We start from the raw sequence: 17,157 nt of genomic DNA, 5'->3' as shown, positions 1-17,157 counted from the left end.
TGCACATGGATGCGAGAAAACTGCTAGCCTGGTTGTATTTCTCTCTAAAACAAAAAGTAAAATTGTTTAAAAAAAAAGCTTTGTCTCTAAAAATTGGTGGGGGAAAAAAAACGATTTTACTGGTAAATGATATTTATGAGCAAGAATATCTAATAGTGTGTGAGATTTGTGCCTATTTAAGCTTATTTAAGTCAAAAGGTCTGGCAACTTTTCTTTCTTTTTTTTCTTTTTTTTTAATTGTCAATTCATCACTTCTTGGCCATCAGTAGATTTTTGTAATCCGAAAGCTTGGATGTTGGACAGAAGTCATTGAATGTCTATTTCAGTACCCTTAGGTGCCACATGGGTGTGCTGCAGTCAATATATTACATTGATAACGGACGTAAACTCAATTTTGATGTATTACATTATAATATATGAACTATATTTGAAACAAAACAAGTGCTGGAATCGAAAGTGGAGTTTAACAACCAAAACTTATTAGAAACATGACTAATTTTCTGGTGATTGACGTGATGGTGGTAGCTTAAGTGGTCAAAGCTCTGAGTTGGTAACAGATGCATCTCAAGTTCTGTGTCAAATAAGTATGACCTTTGAACTGAAGGGTTAATGAGAAAATCCTGTGTCTAGTGTGTTCTTGAGCCAGGTACTTAACCTCAGGTTTTTCCTGGGCTGTGGTTTATAAAAATAACAAGTAAACAATCTGCAGTCAAGATTGTTATATATGATCTTAATTGAATATCTTCATTCTTCCTAGTTGCACATCTCATAGAGAACAAATCGGTAGATTAAAACAGTTTTGAATTCAGCCGCACAGTCATTTTCATAATAATGTTCACCAAATCTGTGACACGTTCATGTTATGTAGCAAAGCAACATGTCAGATCAAGATTTCAATAATTGCATGACAAACCAATTTAATGTAATTTAGATGTTTAGTGTTTTTTTTTGTTAAAAGGTCTGGGTTTTATTTACTACAGATGCAAAAACAAAATGGCAGGTATTTTCATTCATTTTCCTTTTTGAATTTGAAGTGTCTTGAATGTCTTCCTGGGTATAATATTATTCAAATTACAGTTTAATCTCTAAATGTGTCTGTGTCAAGGCCTAACAAAGAAAACAAGTTCATTTTTGGTTTCCTAAATGGTTGGAAGATAACTGATAGAACAATTTTTAAAAAGGTCAGAGCCTTTTAAGGCTTTCATTCTTTTGTTAGCAAATGATTAATGACAATTATGACATTGCTCAGTCTGCAGCACGTTTAGTTACATTTGCTCTAAAATAATCTGCATAAACCTATTATAAACGAACGTCAAGATTTAGAGCAATATACAGTGCTCAGTCTCATTGTCATCTTGTGTCTAACAAACAGATCACCTTAAAAAGACCCCAGGAAAAAAAGACCCCAGGATATCTATGGATTTTTTTTCTTTTTTTCTTGTTGTTTTGATTTCCCTGTTTTCGACATGAAATGTTTGTCATGCCCTTTGTGTGTCTGTTTTGGTTTCATTAATGAGTGGTACATTAATGTCAGTTCTTTTAAATAGCAATCTAATTATTTTTGGTCTGAGTATCCTTTTGTATTAAAATGAATAAAGAAACTAGAAAACAACATGTGATTATATTAATTGAAATATTGTGTATACTGTCTGAACACAGGACATTTTACACTTTGTTTTCAATATTGTCTACATTTTCTTTTAGAGGAACTCAAGTTTTTATTTATATATAAACTTTATTTAGGTTGCAACAACTAATAGATGTATCAATATAAATCATTTGCATCATGTGGCTGGGAAGTTACAATCAAAGCCTGAATCATAATGTTAACTGGTTTGTGCACCTGACTTGAGAATGACACAAGTGACTCTCACAAACAGGGCACGCGGTCTGATTGTACCCAGATTAAAGTTCATTGATGTAGGTCATGTAAGAAATCATTTTTCACGGTCCATTTTTGTAGTTATCTGCAATACCAGGCGATGAGCAGAATATTTATTCAAGGAACGCCCACAGTTTTTGAAAGGAGGGCGTGAGATTGAAGGGCGTGCGCGCCTCCGCCTGCTGAAGTCAGCCCATGCGCGCTCCCGTGCTGTGTAGAGTCGAATGCGGCGCTGCAAGGAGGCAGACCCCGAGACTTCAGCCCCCCTTTTCAACACGAAAATAACACGCATTTCGTCCCTTACGACCGTCTTCTGAGGAGTAACATTCTGCGCTAACTCTGTAGGGTAAGAACATCTAATTTGTGTCTCCCTTTGTGGTCATGTTAGATAAAAAACCGCCGGTAGAAGAGCTGTTGATGTAATTTTTGCGCCTCCTTTTCTCGGTGTCTCAAAATGGCGGACGCGGCCGTTGGAGGAATACTTCAGCTTCTGTTTTTTCTTAATTAGTCGTGAATATATCGACAGCTCCAACAGTGTGTATTGTGTAACCGTATTTATTGCTCTAAATACAAGAAATTACCCACCTAGGTCCGAGTTTTAGCGGCTCATTATAGGTGTAACGTTGTGTTGTCGGCGAATCAACACGTCGTTTCATCAATGTCATGTTAGCTAGCAACAGTTGGCTAACGCCCGTGTCAACACAAATCTCTATTTTATCATCTATAAACGTTAAGGTCAAGGTTGACCTTGCCGTATCCACTTTGGTTTGGGTAAATACATAAAAGTTACATCATTCACATTGTCGGGTTTTTTGCATACCGGTTGATAATAAAGGTGATGAGGGCTGTGTTTCAAAACCTAGTGAACTTCCTACCTAGACAGCATATTTGGGGTTAGACATGATCGTAACTACTAAACAGACATGTTTAGTATTCAAACGAGTTTCTAATTGTCAAACACATTGGTTGTCTTAAAACATAACGTGACGCTTAACCTAGATAACATATTTGTGCGTTTACTTCAAGGTTATGAAAAATAACCGAGATGTTTGACATTTATTAAGCTATAAAGCATGCCGTCATTGGTGGTGAGCTAAAGATTTGGACCCGGTACCTGTGCCGAGCTGGTTTCAAATGTAGGTCAGCTGATTCTTTGCATGCAGACCCGATACTGCTCATTTCTTTGGGACACTGTGATTGACTGTAATGTTGTGTTGTGAATGTGAATGTGATTATGGCTGCAGATAAAGATGCAGTATATTTGGCCATCTCTATAGTCCAACACTGTATGCAACAATAAATGCACTAATTTAACGACTGCATAACTAACAATATCTTGCAAGCAGACATAAACATGCTAAAGAGGCAGGTGGATGCATGTTTCTTATCAAGGTGTGAATGCTTTGAATAAAATGTGGTACCTTGTGTACTTTGGATGTACTCTAATCGTTATGGTTTAAGCTAATGTGCCAAGTTTGCTGTACACTCCCTCTAGTTGTTTGACAGGTGTCATGCATGGTTGCAACTTGCAATCATGTTATAGCTTGGATTAAGTTCACTGAACAGCATAATATATACAATTACTGTTGAAAAGTTTGGGTTTGGTAAGACATTTTAATGGTGAGAATAAGAGTCTCCTTTCAAAAACAAGACTGCATTAATTTGATCAAACATACAGTATAAATATCACTGTGCGATTAATCAAATTTTTGTTTCGATTTAGCTATTAAACCATTAGTAACTTTAATAAGAATCAGAGTAGCTATTTCATTCACACAGTACTAAAGACTGCAGTGTTTTATTTGTTTATTTTTATTACTCTGTTTCTCTAGTAGGCTTTTAACTGAATTGTTAGATAGACTAACAGGAAAAACTTTAACTTATCTTTTTTCTGTTATATTTGTTTGTAATTTTCTTCTTTGATTTTACTGTATTACTGTTTGTTTCCTTCAACAATCGGACTTTTTTTGGAAATATAACTTTTTTACATTAGTTTAGTATTAGTGTCTGCAGTGGTACCGAAATTGGTATCAAGAATTGTGAAATTTCACTGGTATCTAAAATTTTGATAGCATAGCAACCTTTTTCCAACTAAATATACCCGATATAAATCGCTAAATCGGGGGGAAATTAGGCTACTCGTATGCGAGGCATTATAATTACTCGTTTGGTCATATCACCCACTCCTAATCGTGTTACATAACCATGATTGTTTTGGTCAATATTGTAATCATGATTATGTTTTTAATCGCACAATTTTATCCCCTGTATATTATAAAAATGTTATATAACTACTTTATATTTGAATAGGTTATTAAAAAGTAATTTATTCCTGTGATGTCAAAGCTGAATTTTCAGCATCATCACTCCAGTCCTCACATGATCCTTCAGAAATCACAACATGGTGATTTGGTTCTCAAGAAACGTTTCTTATTATTAATGTTTTTTCGGATTCTTTGATGAATAATAAGTTCAAAATAACAGCATTTATTTGACATACAAATCTTTTTTGACATTTATAAATGTTTTGACTGTCACTTTTGATCTATTTAATGCATCCTTGCTGAATAAAAGTATTAATTTCTTTAAAAAATAATACAAAAGTGTTTTAATAATGTACTGCTTCATTGTGTTAATGATATTCAGCTCACGTCTGGTCATCTTTAGAGCTCTGTGCCATTCAGATGTGCTGCTACTCAACATTCCCTTAGTGGAAATGTTTTGTGATCCTGCAATTCCAGCAAGGGAATGTGAGAAGTGATTACTAGTCCAAGCTTTTTTGGCCGTCTGTCTTTACCAGCTTGCACAATTTCAGAAAGAGGGATGTTTCCTTTTGCCATCTGTCTTAAACTAAATATTCTATTGAATCGACAGACTTGCAGGCCTGTTTTGGGGGTTTGAGATGCACAGAAAATGATGGAAATTACACTTCTTTCTTTTTTTTATCATGCAACATTTGTGCTATGTTAGTCTAGCCTAAGTCCTTGTTGAATATCTCTCACTATCTTTATACTAATAAACAAACAGCATAAACCAGAATACAGCAGATGCTAGATTTCTTTGTCTTAATAACATGCTCTTGTTAGTGCTCTGCATTGGTCTTTTTATAGCAGTAACAGATAATCACTACTGGACTGTTTTGCCTCAGTTGTGTGGTTCGACTGCGCACAGACAGACCGTTGCTAGAGACCCCTCCAAGCCTTGGCTGAAATAACGCAGGATAATTGTGTGTTTGTGGAGTCCCAACAGGCAGTTTGTAATGACTAGGATGGAGGTGGCGTGGCATGAACTACTGTTACTGTGGGTTTGGTTTGCTCACTGGATGTGCGTCTGCAAAGAAGCTGCCATAATGCGTTTCGGTGCCAGTGGGGATCAGTAATGCGTTCACCATGGCAACTAAAAGCTCCACTGTTTGATGTGTGAAATGTAGATTTCAAGATGGTGGTCAGTTGGATGGATCAATAGCATCTCTTCCCTGTTTTTGATTCAATCTACATGCTGAAATGGCCAGTATGGCTTGTTTTGGTACGAAGAATGACTAAGGCCTGTGCGTTTGAGAATTTATTGGCTTATAACTACTTATACTGCTTATTTGTGGCCTGAACCTGCTTCTCTGACCCTAATCTAATTTTCAAAGATTACAGTTAGTATTGCAGAAGTCTCAAAGCACTTTCTCATATGAAATTGTAGTTGAAGGAATAAATGTAGTGCCACTAGTAAATTGGGTCTGCTTGAATTGGATTCCCTCAGCTGCTGTTAATGTTTTGCATGACAAAGACTGAAAAAGCTACTATGACTTTACAGACCTGTCCTATTTTAGTAAAACAGTTAAAAGAAAAGAAGGGGTAAGATGGAAGATAAAGAGCTCCTCTTGCTCTGCATATCATTTACATTCCTGGCATCGTGTCCAGCTGCCCTTGCTGTTAAGAGAAAAAAGGTCTTGGGCACTGTGCATCACATGTAACGCTGCTGGGATTGGCAAGCCTACTATGGCTGTCATGATATGGTGATTTGATTTCTGCTTCTCTGTATTTTTCAGTGATTATCTGATCCGTTTTAATGACAGGCCTGTCAGCATATCAGAGCCTCTCGAGTTGTTCATAGTTCAAGTGGTGCTTGGGTTCTGGCATATTTACAGATAAACGTTTGGCCCAGCAGGTCAATTGCTGATAAAGACTGTTCTCTTACTCTTGTTAATAATTTTTCGTTTGAAAGCACTTTAAGCCATTCAACTGCTGTTGTTTTTTTGGTCTCAACTCAGGCTCTCTCTGGCTCAGTGCTGAGCCTGTCAGATTTATGTGTGGAATGTCTTTGAGTGTTTAGGGCAAGGTTGGGGAATTCTGTGTGCTGCCGCCTTGTTCATGATGAATAGTACCATAGACCCTCTATAGAAAGATCCAGGTCTCCAATACCCCTTTTCCACCAAGGCAGTTCGAGTGCTGGTTCAGAGCCAGAGCCTAGTTTCAAATCAGTTCTTTGTCTTTTGACACCAAAAGCACCAGCTCTGAACCAGGAAAAGTGGTTCGTAAGTTGCACCAAAACATTGCTGGTTTAGAAGTAAGAACCGCTTGCGTCAGGGGCTCGAGGTGGGGTTACCGTGACCAACAAGACGAACAGAAACTTGTGACCACCATTTTTTAAAATAGCAGCTAATCGAGCTAATAGCAGCTCGATTGTAATCTCCGTCTATGCCAATTATGGTGAGCTGCACGAACGTGTTGAATTCGGCGTGTTAGGATGCCGAGGTAGGTTCACAAAACCATAAGCATAAATAGTAATGCAACGACTGCCATTTTTGATGGAAGGCTTGTTCGAGATGCATTGGAGCTGCGCGGAGTGCTGCGGGAGTGTTTGGAGAGCATACAACATGCTTTTGGATCGCTCTCGCAGTGCTTTGTCATGCGCCGATGCATCTCGAACAAGCGTGGTGTGTTTGTTTGGCACTGCCTCGCTAGCGTTGCTAGGAAACATGAGATGTATACAGTGACGTAAGACCTGGCTCTGTGGTGGCTCTCTGGCCTGTTGAAAGGCAAACCGGTTCTTAGAAGGCTCGTCAGTCGAACCAACTCTGACCCGGCAATAGATCTGGCTCTGAACTAGCACCCGGTTCATGCTGGTGAAAAAGGGGTATAAGAGGCTTGTAGTGTTTCCCTTCATGTGTCTCCAAGAGAGAACCAACTCTGATGGCTGGATTAGCTTTATTATTCAGACAATTTGTTTGCAGGATAATATTCTCAATTCCTTAATTTGATTTCCTGAACAGAGTAGAGTAGTCCTGTTTAGGGCTGCACATTTAATCGAAATGAATCCACACACGATTTGGCAAAGGCTGCGATTATTTTTTGCACAGCTTGTTAGTGAAGTACGGCTCTGTGCTCAGTAGTAAATGCTGCTCCATCTGAAAGTCAGAGGGCGCTCTCGCATAGAAACTCCAATTCTGCCCCGCTGCAGAAGTAGACAACACGCGTCATTCCAGGAAACCCCAATGGGCATCATACTATTGTTGTAGCTGAATAAACAGAAGATTGAAACGCTTAGATTTTTAAAAATGTTGTCTTTTGTTGAACAAGTCCATAAATGCTTCTCATGTTTGGCGTGTGTTGCTTTTTCAAATTCACGTTATAAGCAACTCAAACTCACAGTGCTTTCAGATGGACCAGCATTTACTACTGCCGTCCGTCACTGACAAGCTGTGCATAACAAATAATCGCAATAAACCAAATCGGTTTAAGCGCGATTTCATGTCAATTGCGATTAATCTTGCAGCCCTATTAATTGCACAATTAATTGAATTTCTAATCGCGATTACGATTATGGGTGCCACGATTACGTAATCGTTCAAAGCCGCGATTACAAAAGAAAATCCACTCTGTGTGCGTGTTGTTGAGAGGTGAATCACGACTAGGCCTACTTCAGAAAACCCAGCACAATAGGAACTTCCAGGCAGTGATGTATAGTACGCTGAAATAAAAAGTCTTTCACCTCAGAAAAACGGACTTTCCTGTCCTGTCAGTTGTTACTGTGCTCGTAGCGCGCACTTTTCAATTGCACGCGCAAATGCGACGGCGTGCGCTGTGTATCGCTTCACTGTGTATAAAGTGCAAAAGAAACTACGAGCATGCGACGTTGTTACATTGTTAATTACACGAAATAAAAGTAAAATACCAATAAATCATGTTACTTGTATGTCGTGTGTTAGCTGAGAAGCATTTGCATGCAGGTATGATTTTCATTCTATTCACCAAGAGCAGTTTCCATATTTCATTAACAGTTCTTGTTAATATTGTGTATTCACCACGGTAACTGTCGTTTCCATATTAACCCCAAAATGCCACTTTATTTTCACCTTGTGTTGTTTTTATTATATTTTTAAATGACTGTGGTGTCTCATAGGGCTGAACGATTAATCGCAATAAAACCGCATGCGATTTGGCAAAGGCTGCGATTATTTTATGCGCAGCTTGTCAGTGGAGTGCGGCTGATTGGTAGTAAATACTGCCCCATTTGAACTCCAGAGGGCGCTCTCATGCAAACACGATAAAAATGCAGAAGTACAATAATGTGCATCATTCCAGGAAATCCCTATCGCTATAGCTGAATAAACAGAAGATTGAAACGCTTTGATTAAACATGACTTATAAATAGACGACTGCCTTATTCTGTGTAAGAAGGCACATCATCTCACAGAAGGAGGAGCTCAGCTGTCGTTATGAAGTGAGTTTGGAGTAAATGCATGTTATTAAATGTTGTCTGTTGTTGGACAAGAGGTTCATAAATGCTTCTCATGTTTTGGAAAGATGTTTGACGCGTGTTGTTTTTTCAAATGCACGTTATAAGTGACTCAAACTCTCAGTGCTTTCAGATGGAGCAGCGTTTACAGAGCCGTACATAAATGACAAGCTGCGCATAAAAAATAAATGCAGCCTTTGCGATTTTAAAATCGCGATAAGCCATCTCGATTTAAGTGTGATTACATGTAAAGTGCGATTAATCATTCAGCCCTAGTGGCTCATACCAACATTGTATTAACAAAAACGAGTTTGGGACTGCTATTTAATAGCTATAATATATATATATATATATATAATATATATGAAGAGTTCAGATGCAAAACCCTCTAAGTGCCATTCTGAAATTTTCTTCTAGAATGATAACTTAAATATACAAGCTTTATAAAAAAATTAAGTAATTTCACTTAAATGACAATGAATAGGTAATTTGCATTGCCATTTAAGTGAAATTATTGAACTTAAATATACAAGCTTGATAAATGATCATTCTAGAAGAAAATTTCAGATGGCACTTAGAGGCTTTTGCATCTGAACTCTATTTATATCTATTTATATATAAATTCTGATAATCGCAGTTACAATTTCAAGGGAATAATCGGTAGGCTAATTAAGATTTTTGTCATAATCGTGCAGCCCTACCTAGTCCTGTAGCAAATCTACAATGCCAATTTATTTTTATATATATATATATATATATATATATATATATATAAATTTTATTTATTTTTATTTTTATTTTTTTTTTAAACCAGTGCCAATGACTTAAATGGTACTAATTTAAAGCAATATTGGAATATTGGGTTTCAGTTTTTCTTGGGTATATAGGGCCCTATGATTTTCGCGATGCAGAAAATGCGGAAGGAATCGCGGAATCCAGTCATAAAAACGGAATTTACTGTATAACGTGGAATTTCATGGAATTTGTCAAATTTTATGAATAAATAAAAAGCAGGTCAGTACATTTAAAATCGCAATATAGACTAGTGTCTGTGAATATTAAACTGCAAAAAAGACTCTTTAAAGGGGGGGGGGGTGAAACGCTCAGTTTCAGTCAATATCATGTTAATCTTGAGTACCTATAGAGTAGTATTGCATCCTTCATATCTCCAAAAAGTCTTTAGTTTTATTATATTTATAAAAGAAAGATAGGCTGTACCGAGTCTTTCCGGAAAAAAACCGAGCGGCTGGAGGCGTGCCTTGTGGGCGGAGCGAAAGAATCACGAATGTTGTTTACTTGATGTGCTTATGCGATAGCTAACAACACACAGACATTTGAAGCAGTTTTACTCACCGCCTGCGGTTCCAACGCACGACCGTGAACCTTTATCGTTGGGACTGCTCCATCCTTAAGTATTAGAAGATCTGCAAATCCGGCGTCGAACTGGGCAGCGCAGCCGATGACTTCCCTAAAGCCGAGCACAGCGCTTTGATGGGCGCACTGCTTTCGCTTTCTCGCTCTGGTCTATGGGTGCGCGCGCGCGCCCTTCCGGGAGAAGTGCCCTTAGGACCCATATAAGGAAATTCCACCCCATCTGACGTCACACATGCCCATACTCGAAAAAAACTTTCCGAAACTTGTGGCAAACTGGAAGGAGTATTTTTGGCAGAGAAATACTCCATCAAATGTACAACTTAATTTTTTGAAACTTTGTCCACGTTTAGCATGGAAATCCAACTCTTTAACAGTGTAAAAAACTCAGTATGCATGAAATAGCATTTCACCCCCCCCTTTAAATATGAACCCTGCATGTTCTGTGTCTCTGTGTGAATGAATGGTGCGGTTTCATTTACTACACACCAGGGTTATTATAGTTTTGCATTTTTCATTAGTTTTTATTTTTATTTCGTTTTGACTTTTTGTTTTCAAATTCAGTTTAGTTTTAATTAGTTTTTAAAGTGAGTTTGCTAGTTTAGTTTAGTTTTTATCTTTTGAAAATGCTTAGTTTTAGTTTAGTTTTTATTAGTTTTAGTGTTAGTTTTAGTCTTTTTTTTGTAATTTGGGTTATTTGTCAGGGGCAAGATTCAAAAAGGTCAGAAAAAGTATTGTGTAATAATAACTCAACAAAACCATCATACAATTTTAGAAAAAAATTCACACCCCAATGAAATTCCTTTACCTCTTACAAAATCCACACGCCATACCAAAAATCTACACATCTTCTATACAGAATTCACACCCTATACAAATACCACAGCTGTACAATTTTCACACCCTGTACTAAATTTACCCTATACAGTCAATAGCCTACTCATCTGGATTGAAGCAGCAAACATTCAGTGTAAAAGTAAAAAAAATGACATAACATTATTTAATATTTGAATCACAGCTTAGTGTTTTGACATCGACAACCAAAAAGTGCATTTTACCTCAAACTTGCCACTTGTTAACTTTCTAAAGAAGGCGCAATCGCTTCTCGGGTCGACATTAACACACTGACCTAAATTATATTCAGATCAGATATTGGATCTATATAAATTATAGATCCACTTTTTAATGTGTGATTGTGTAAAGGTGTTCACGAGATAGAGATACCAACCTTTCGCGAACTTGCTTTCAACGTCGAACGAACACTCGTTCTCATGGAGACGCGGTGTGCACGGAGGGGAGGGGCTGTGTGTGTGTGTGTGTGTGTGTGTGTGTGTGTGCGCGCGCGCGCATGTGAGAGATGCATGAGTGACAGAGAGACGGAGGGAGAGCAGCTTAACGAATACGCTGCGTGTTTTAAATAGCGTTAAAAATGAAAAGACCTTGACAAAGACGAAAACTAAGGACATTTACTCTATAATTGTATTTTATTTTAGTTAGTTTTGACAAACACACATACAGTTTTAGTTAGTTATCGTTTTTTTGTAATGCCTCGTTTTTATTTTTATTTCAGTTAACGACAATGTTTTTTCCCACCTAGTTTTCGTTTTTTCGTTCGTTTTCGTTAACGATTATAACCTTGCTACACAAACACACACACACACACACTGAAGCTCGCTGTGTTTTCAGCCTTTGCCGTCTCACTATACGAGGACATGAATGCATGAACTTCATCTCCAGAGCCCCTCTGAGAGTCACTTCATCAGCATTTTACCGTTTCCTTTGAGAAAAACTATTGTCATATCATAAACACAGAAACTCAAAGGTCTTTACTGCAAAATAAAAGTTTGGTTCAATTTGACGGTAGAATTTATCTATGTCTTAATGTAATAATAATACTAACTCTAATAGTAGTACATTATTATTAAAACTTTATTTTTTATGGAATAATTATAATTTTCTTCCATGTTTTAATTTTAACATTCAAGCTCTGTTGTGCAGCACTTTGTTTGACAAAGTTTAATTATGATTAAAAGAGAAATTAAATCAGTGTTTTATGCCTTTATTTGATTACCAGAAAATGCACAACACAGAATTTGTGGGGATTTAACCATTATCGTGCAACCCTAATAATAAAAATAAATAAATTAAAAAAAATCATAAAATATATTGTTATCGTAAAATAAAATTACTCATATCGTTAAAGGGCACTTCACCCATTTGCATTAAGCTTTGTATCATTAGAAACCCAGTCATGTTTTTTTGAATGGTCGTGCATTATTCCCTCATTTTCCCCTGAGTCGGGAGAAATACGGATTTCAGTGTTGCGATTCCTGCTTATAATGATGTAAAAATCATAATTTTGTCATTCTAAGCAGGAAGTCCCATATCTTTGTAGAGGGGTTGAGACTACAAACACTTGTTCCTCATTTTTCCAGGGGGTGGGACCCACTCCTGCTACAGACCATTTACAGATCAGTGGGTGGGACTTCACTTGCAGAAACTAAAAGCAATATCCGCCATCTTGTTTGGAAGCTAAGCTAACAGGCACTGTGGAGCCAGATGTGAAGTTACGACAATGGTGGAAGGTACTCAATATGATATGGAAGAAGAGGATTTAGAAAGTCTGATGCTCAAATCAGATGTCCGTAGCTACCTTTACGAGCCGCAATATAGCGAAGAGCAGCTGAGGCTGATGGAGGAATAGGAGGCGGCTGCTGTGGACCTGCCGGACTGGGCGGACTGTTGGTGCCTGTGCTCTCACTGTGCGCCTACGGACACAGAGATAGTGTAAGGCCCCCCTAGTTCAGGCAGTTTTTGTATGTTTTCTTCCCGGGACAGATCATGTGATGGGTGGCTGACGAATCAGGGAAGGATACGCCATGACTGATGACACCCAATCATAGAGCCGAGCGTGAGCCTCTGCGTCATCGTTTCTAAAGTCCTCCGTTTTGACCCGTCTTCACTGAAACGCCCTTCGGAGATTCAAAACGCAAAACGGGGTCGGCAGCGTTTCTAAACTTCTCCGTTTTAGGTCTTCGTTTTTGCCGTTTTAGTCTGGACGGGAGGTGCAAACGTAGCAAAAGGTCTCCGTTTCTAAACGAAAATGCAGTAGTGTGGATGGGGCCTAAGAAGTTTATTTTTACTGAGACATTTCAGCTGTCATTATGAGTTCAAATGTCACATCCATAACGCTGGAATTGCCCAGTAGTATTAATACTAAAGTCCTCTGATTTCATTTTCAAGACAATCAAAAACTGAGATGCAAGATGGCAAGTTGCGTATGAATAAAACAAGAAAGTGTGTCCACCGTGATACAAGAGACATGGATGTGTGCTGTTATAATGCGTTGCTATTGACAACGGTCATATAATTTAAAGCTGCCGTATGTAAATTTTGGCGCTCTAGCGGTTAAACAAATCTGCATGCGTTTTGTGGAAGAACATTGTAGTCAGAGCTACTTTTCTCTGTTTGTCTATGACGAGTCACGCAGGTACCAGGTTACCTTACCAGTCTAAAATAGTCCTAATATAAACACTTATTACAGGCGTACCGTAGTGATTCAGGATAAGACAAAAACAGGGTTTGGAAAATGGATGATATACTTGCTCATTATATACATTTTGATGACAAAAAAAGTTTATGCTTAAAAGAAGTGCATAGAGCTGCTAATTTTTTTTGTCGTTTGTTGATTTTTCAAATATAAAACGTAAGTTTTCAGTGTTTAGGGCTATATCAGTTATTTTTTTACATTTTCATCTCATTTTAACAAAACTGTGATAACATTGATAATCGTGATAATTTAGGTCATTATAATCGTGATATGAAATTTTCATACCATTTCATCTCTATACCCAACCCTATTGACTGTGGATGACCAGCTGTTGTGATCTTCAGGCTTATACTGTGCATTTGGCTTTAGTACTGTAATTGGCCTTGTATTGGTGTAAAGTAGCAGTACTTTTGCCATCCATACTGCACAGTGATCTCTCTTTTAGCTGAGAGAAAATCAGAGGCCTTCTTGTTGCTGTCAAACTGTGTATCTCACTGGAGTGCAGAAGTAGGTTGATGTTAAAATCTGGGTCAGCGGTCCCTTTTACACGTGTTCAGAGCTCCTGACAGGGGCAGCAGGAGTCCGTAACAAAACGCTCCACATGGCAGCCGATAGGGTGGACTGAATGCAGGCTAGAATGAGATGCGTGCAGGGGGAAATAGAGCAGATGGAACACCTGATATGAAATGTGTGTTAGCCCCCAAAGCTACTTTCAGAGGAACAGGGTCAGTAGTGAATTTCCACTGTTGCCTTAAGCCTGTATGACCACTGCGCATCTGGACTGCACTTATTTGCATTCTGATTCTGTCCTGTTATTGTGAATAACAAATGTGTCTTTTTTTTTTTTTTTTTTTCACAGATGCAAGGACTGTCTGGTTGGTAGATGCCTGCAGGCTGTCAATGCGTGGTGTTCCTGGAGACCATCTTTAAGGAGAAGTGTTTGGGGTGAGCTGCTGACCACCCTGCGAGCCGGACCCGGCGTCCTCTCTCTGATCTCCTGCCAAGGAGACAGCAGTTGCTGCACACTCTACACCTGACCCCCATCCCCGCCCCGTCCCCACCGCCACCATGGTGCTGTCACAGAGGCAACGTGACGAACTGTAAGTTCTCTGATCTCTTCTCAATCACACCACTGTGATAGCACACAATTGAAAATGCGTTTATGAATGTGTGATTGACCTCATCTTTGAGTGCTCGTACCTCATTCAACTTTGATAACAGTGAAGGACAGTACGGATTTATCAGGGAGTTTGACAGTTGAAAAGATCACTGGTTCACTGTCATGAGGAATCAATGAGAAGATGACTACAGACAAAGCCTGGATATAAACAATCCTTTTGTGTCTCAACAGGATGGAGATCATTGTAATAGGCTTGTGAGAGCTTTTAACCACTGTGAGAAATGTTTTAGATACATTGAGGCCACGTGCTGCTTTAATCTGAAAAAGGACTGTTGGTCTGGTTATTGAGTTGTCTTGCAGTTATATGAGGATAAATCTGTCCTGAGGTCTCACACACGGTGTAATTAACCTTCGAACGTGCATGAGTTGGACAGATAAGAGCTTTAATCATTGGTATGAGGTAATGAGGGAGAGATTAAAATAAGTTGAATATGTAAAGCTGTTTACCCCTCCTCCATAGCACAGGCTGTAGCCTGGCTTTCAATGAACAACCTAATGAAGATATTGATTGCAGGAGCTTATCATTTGTTATCCTAACAAAAATGTGATGCATACAGATTTTCTCTCTGTGTTTGGCTGTTGATTTAGAGGGTCACGGTTAAGGCCCTGATATACTCACTGCAAAGTTCTTTTTCGTTCTTCGCTTCTAGGTAAAAAGAAGTTCGAAATATGTTTGAAACGATATTCTGTTAGAAGTTTAATGTTGGGATAAAAAGAAAAATGACAAAACTGCAGAAAGGTTGTTAACTTCCCACCCTGCATAGACCTCTAGCTTATATGTGAAAAGTGCTTTTAGACTGGTAGCAAATGGAGCAAGCTGGACAGTTTTTGTGAATACTGAAAGAATACCAGGGGGCGTCTTGATGCATTACTTACTGCTGGATTCATTTGACAAAAGCAGAGGGGAAATGGAGGCATAGACAAACTGACTGCCTGTCTCAACATTTTTCCTCTTTATTCAGGCTTTTCTCAATACATAAAGCACAGCGGCTTGCCATACAGAAATTATACTTAAACTATTTAAAAATATTTTCTGGAGAACATAGTGAAGTCTGTTGTAAGAATTGTTCTCCTTGGCACACTTTTTATATTTGATTTCATTACGTTTTTTTTTTTTGTTGTTTTTTTTCCTTCATGCCTGTCTAGGTTTTTCTTGTAAATTTTATATATTATATTCATTTTAAATAGATTTGCTTGTTCATATAAAGCTGCAGTCCATAGTTTTTCCTCTTTGTCGCCATCTCTGTTCGAAATCTGCTATTGCAGTTATTCGCGGAATTATCAACTTTACGTGGGTTGTGCCTCGGCACGGCACAGCGCGGATGAATCCAATGTTTTGAGGAGAATGTGCGGCTGTCAGTCGCCGGTGGTGTGGATACTGTCATTCGCAATCACAGATTCTACTTTTTGGAAGTATGACCAACATAAGAATTTTCACCAGTTAATGTCGTCTGAACAAGTAACAGCCACTTTTGTTCTGACCAACTAAGGGAAAAAAACATCGCAGTAAATTGCGCTGATTAAATCTAACGATCTCTTATATCACGTCAAACCGTGCAAATTATACTTTGTTCTCAAATTGTTAATGTTAACAACATCAGCATTGCATGACTACATTTAATGCCCTTCCGATAATTATCCCTGTTTTCGCATGGGCCGGTTGCAGTCTCTTTTTTTTCTGTAGTTTTCTGTAGTCTTTTTTTTTCTGAAGTCTTTTGCATTTTACAACGGCTGAATCTCCAGTTGAGACACCTTCTTTACGTGTACAGATGTGACGTAATGACTCAAAGACATGGTCGAATTTCCCGCGGAAATCCACCAGTACCACTGGAATTAAAAACATTATTACAAGCTTACCGTTTGGAATCGAGCTACGGCAAGCAGATAGTTTTGAACACTGGCTGGTTATGTACTTGCTCAAACATTTATTTTGGATCATTTTTAACCCAAAAAGGTTACGGACTGCAGCATAAAAAAATTAAGAATTATAAAGCATTAAGAAAACTGTGTCAGGATTCCTGGTGATGTTTATCTTGGTCATACGGTTGCACAACATCTTAAAATTGCTATATATAGTTACAAAGACATAATGGAGTCACTCATACAAGAGCACATTGTGTCTGTGCATTGAACGCTTGGCAGATTGAAGCCTGTGAGGGTTTGTTTTAAAAATAAACACAGCACACTGCTCTGTAGACACATGTGAGATGTGGGTATTTTTGATGGAAGGTTTGCTTTTTCTCCATTGTCTCAGGAGTCTTTTCTCTCCTGGAGCGAGTGTTTAACTCTCTCAGTGTGAGCTCATACGTCAGGTCTTCCTATAGGAGCTAAATATTGCTGTTGACTCTGCGGTTGAGATAAAATGTGCTCTCATCTTGCTCCAGGCTGTCTGTATTTGGTTGTGTTCCTTGTATCTTGTTATTAGATCTTACCTTCTTACCTTTT

The 17,157-nt window shown here is 38.3% G+C and overlaps 1 protein-coding gene across 1 annotated transcript in view; it reads left to right on the top strand.

The window, feature by feature from the left end:
* Window positions 1-2,021: 2,021 nt before the first annotated feature.
* Window positions 2,022-17,157, top strand: part of pafah1b1a (platelet-activating factor acetylhydrolase 1b, regulatory subunit 1a) — a 39,712-nt gene continuing 24,576 nt past the window's right edge. The window contains exons 1-2 of the mRNA XM_084419395.1: window positions 2,022-2,228; window positions 14,392-14,632. Coding sequence (XP_084275521.1) covers window positions 14,601-14,632 — 32 coding nt within the window. The 5' untranslated portion in view covers window positions 2,022-2,228; window positions 14,392-14,600. The remainder of the gene's footprint in view (window positions 2,229-14,391; window positions 14,633-17,157) is intronic.

Source organism: Rutilus rutilus, assembly GCF_951802725.1.
Source record: "Rutilus rutilus genome assembly, chromosome: 9".
In the NCBI taxonomy this organism is placed as follows: Eukaryota; Metazoa; Chordata; class Actinopteri; order Cypriniformes; family Leuciscidae; genus Rutilus; species Rutilus rutilus.
This window is presented reverse-complemented; position numbering and strand designations above follow the sequence as displayed.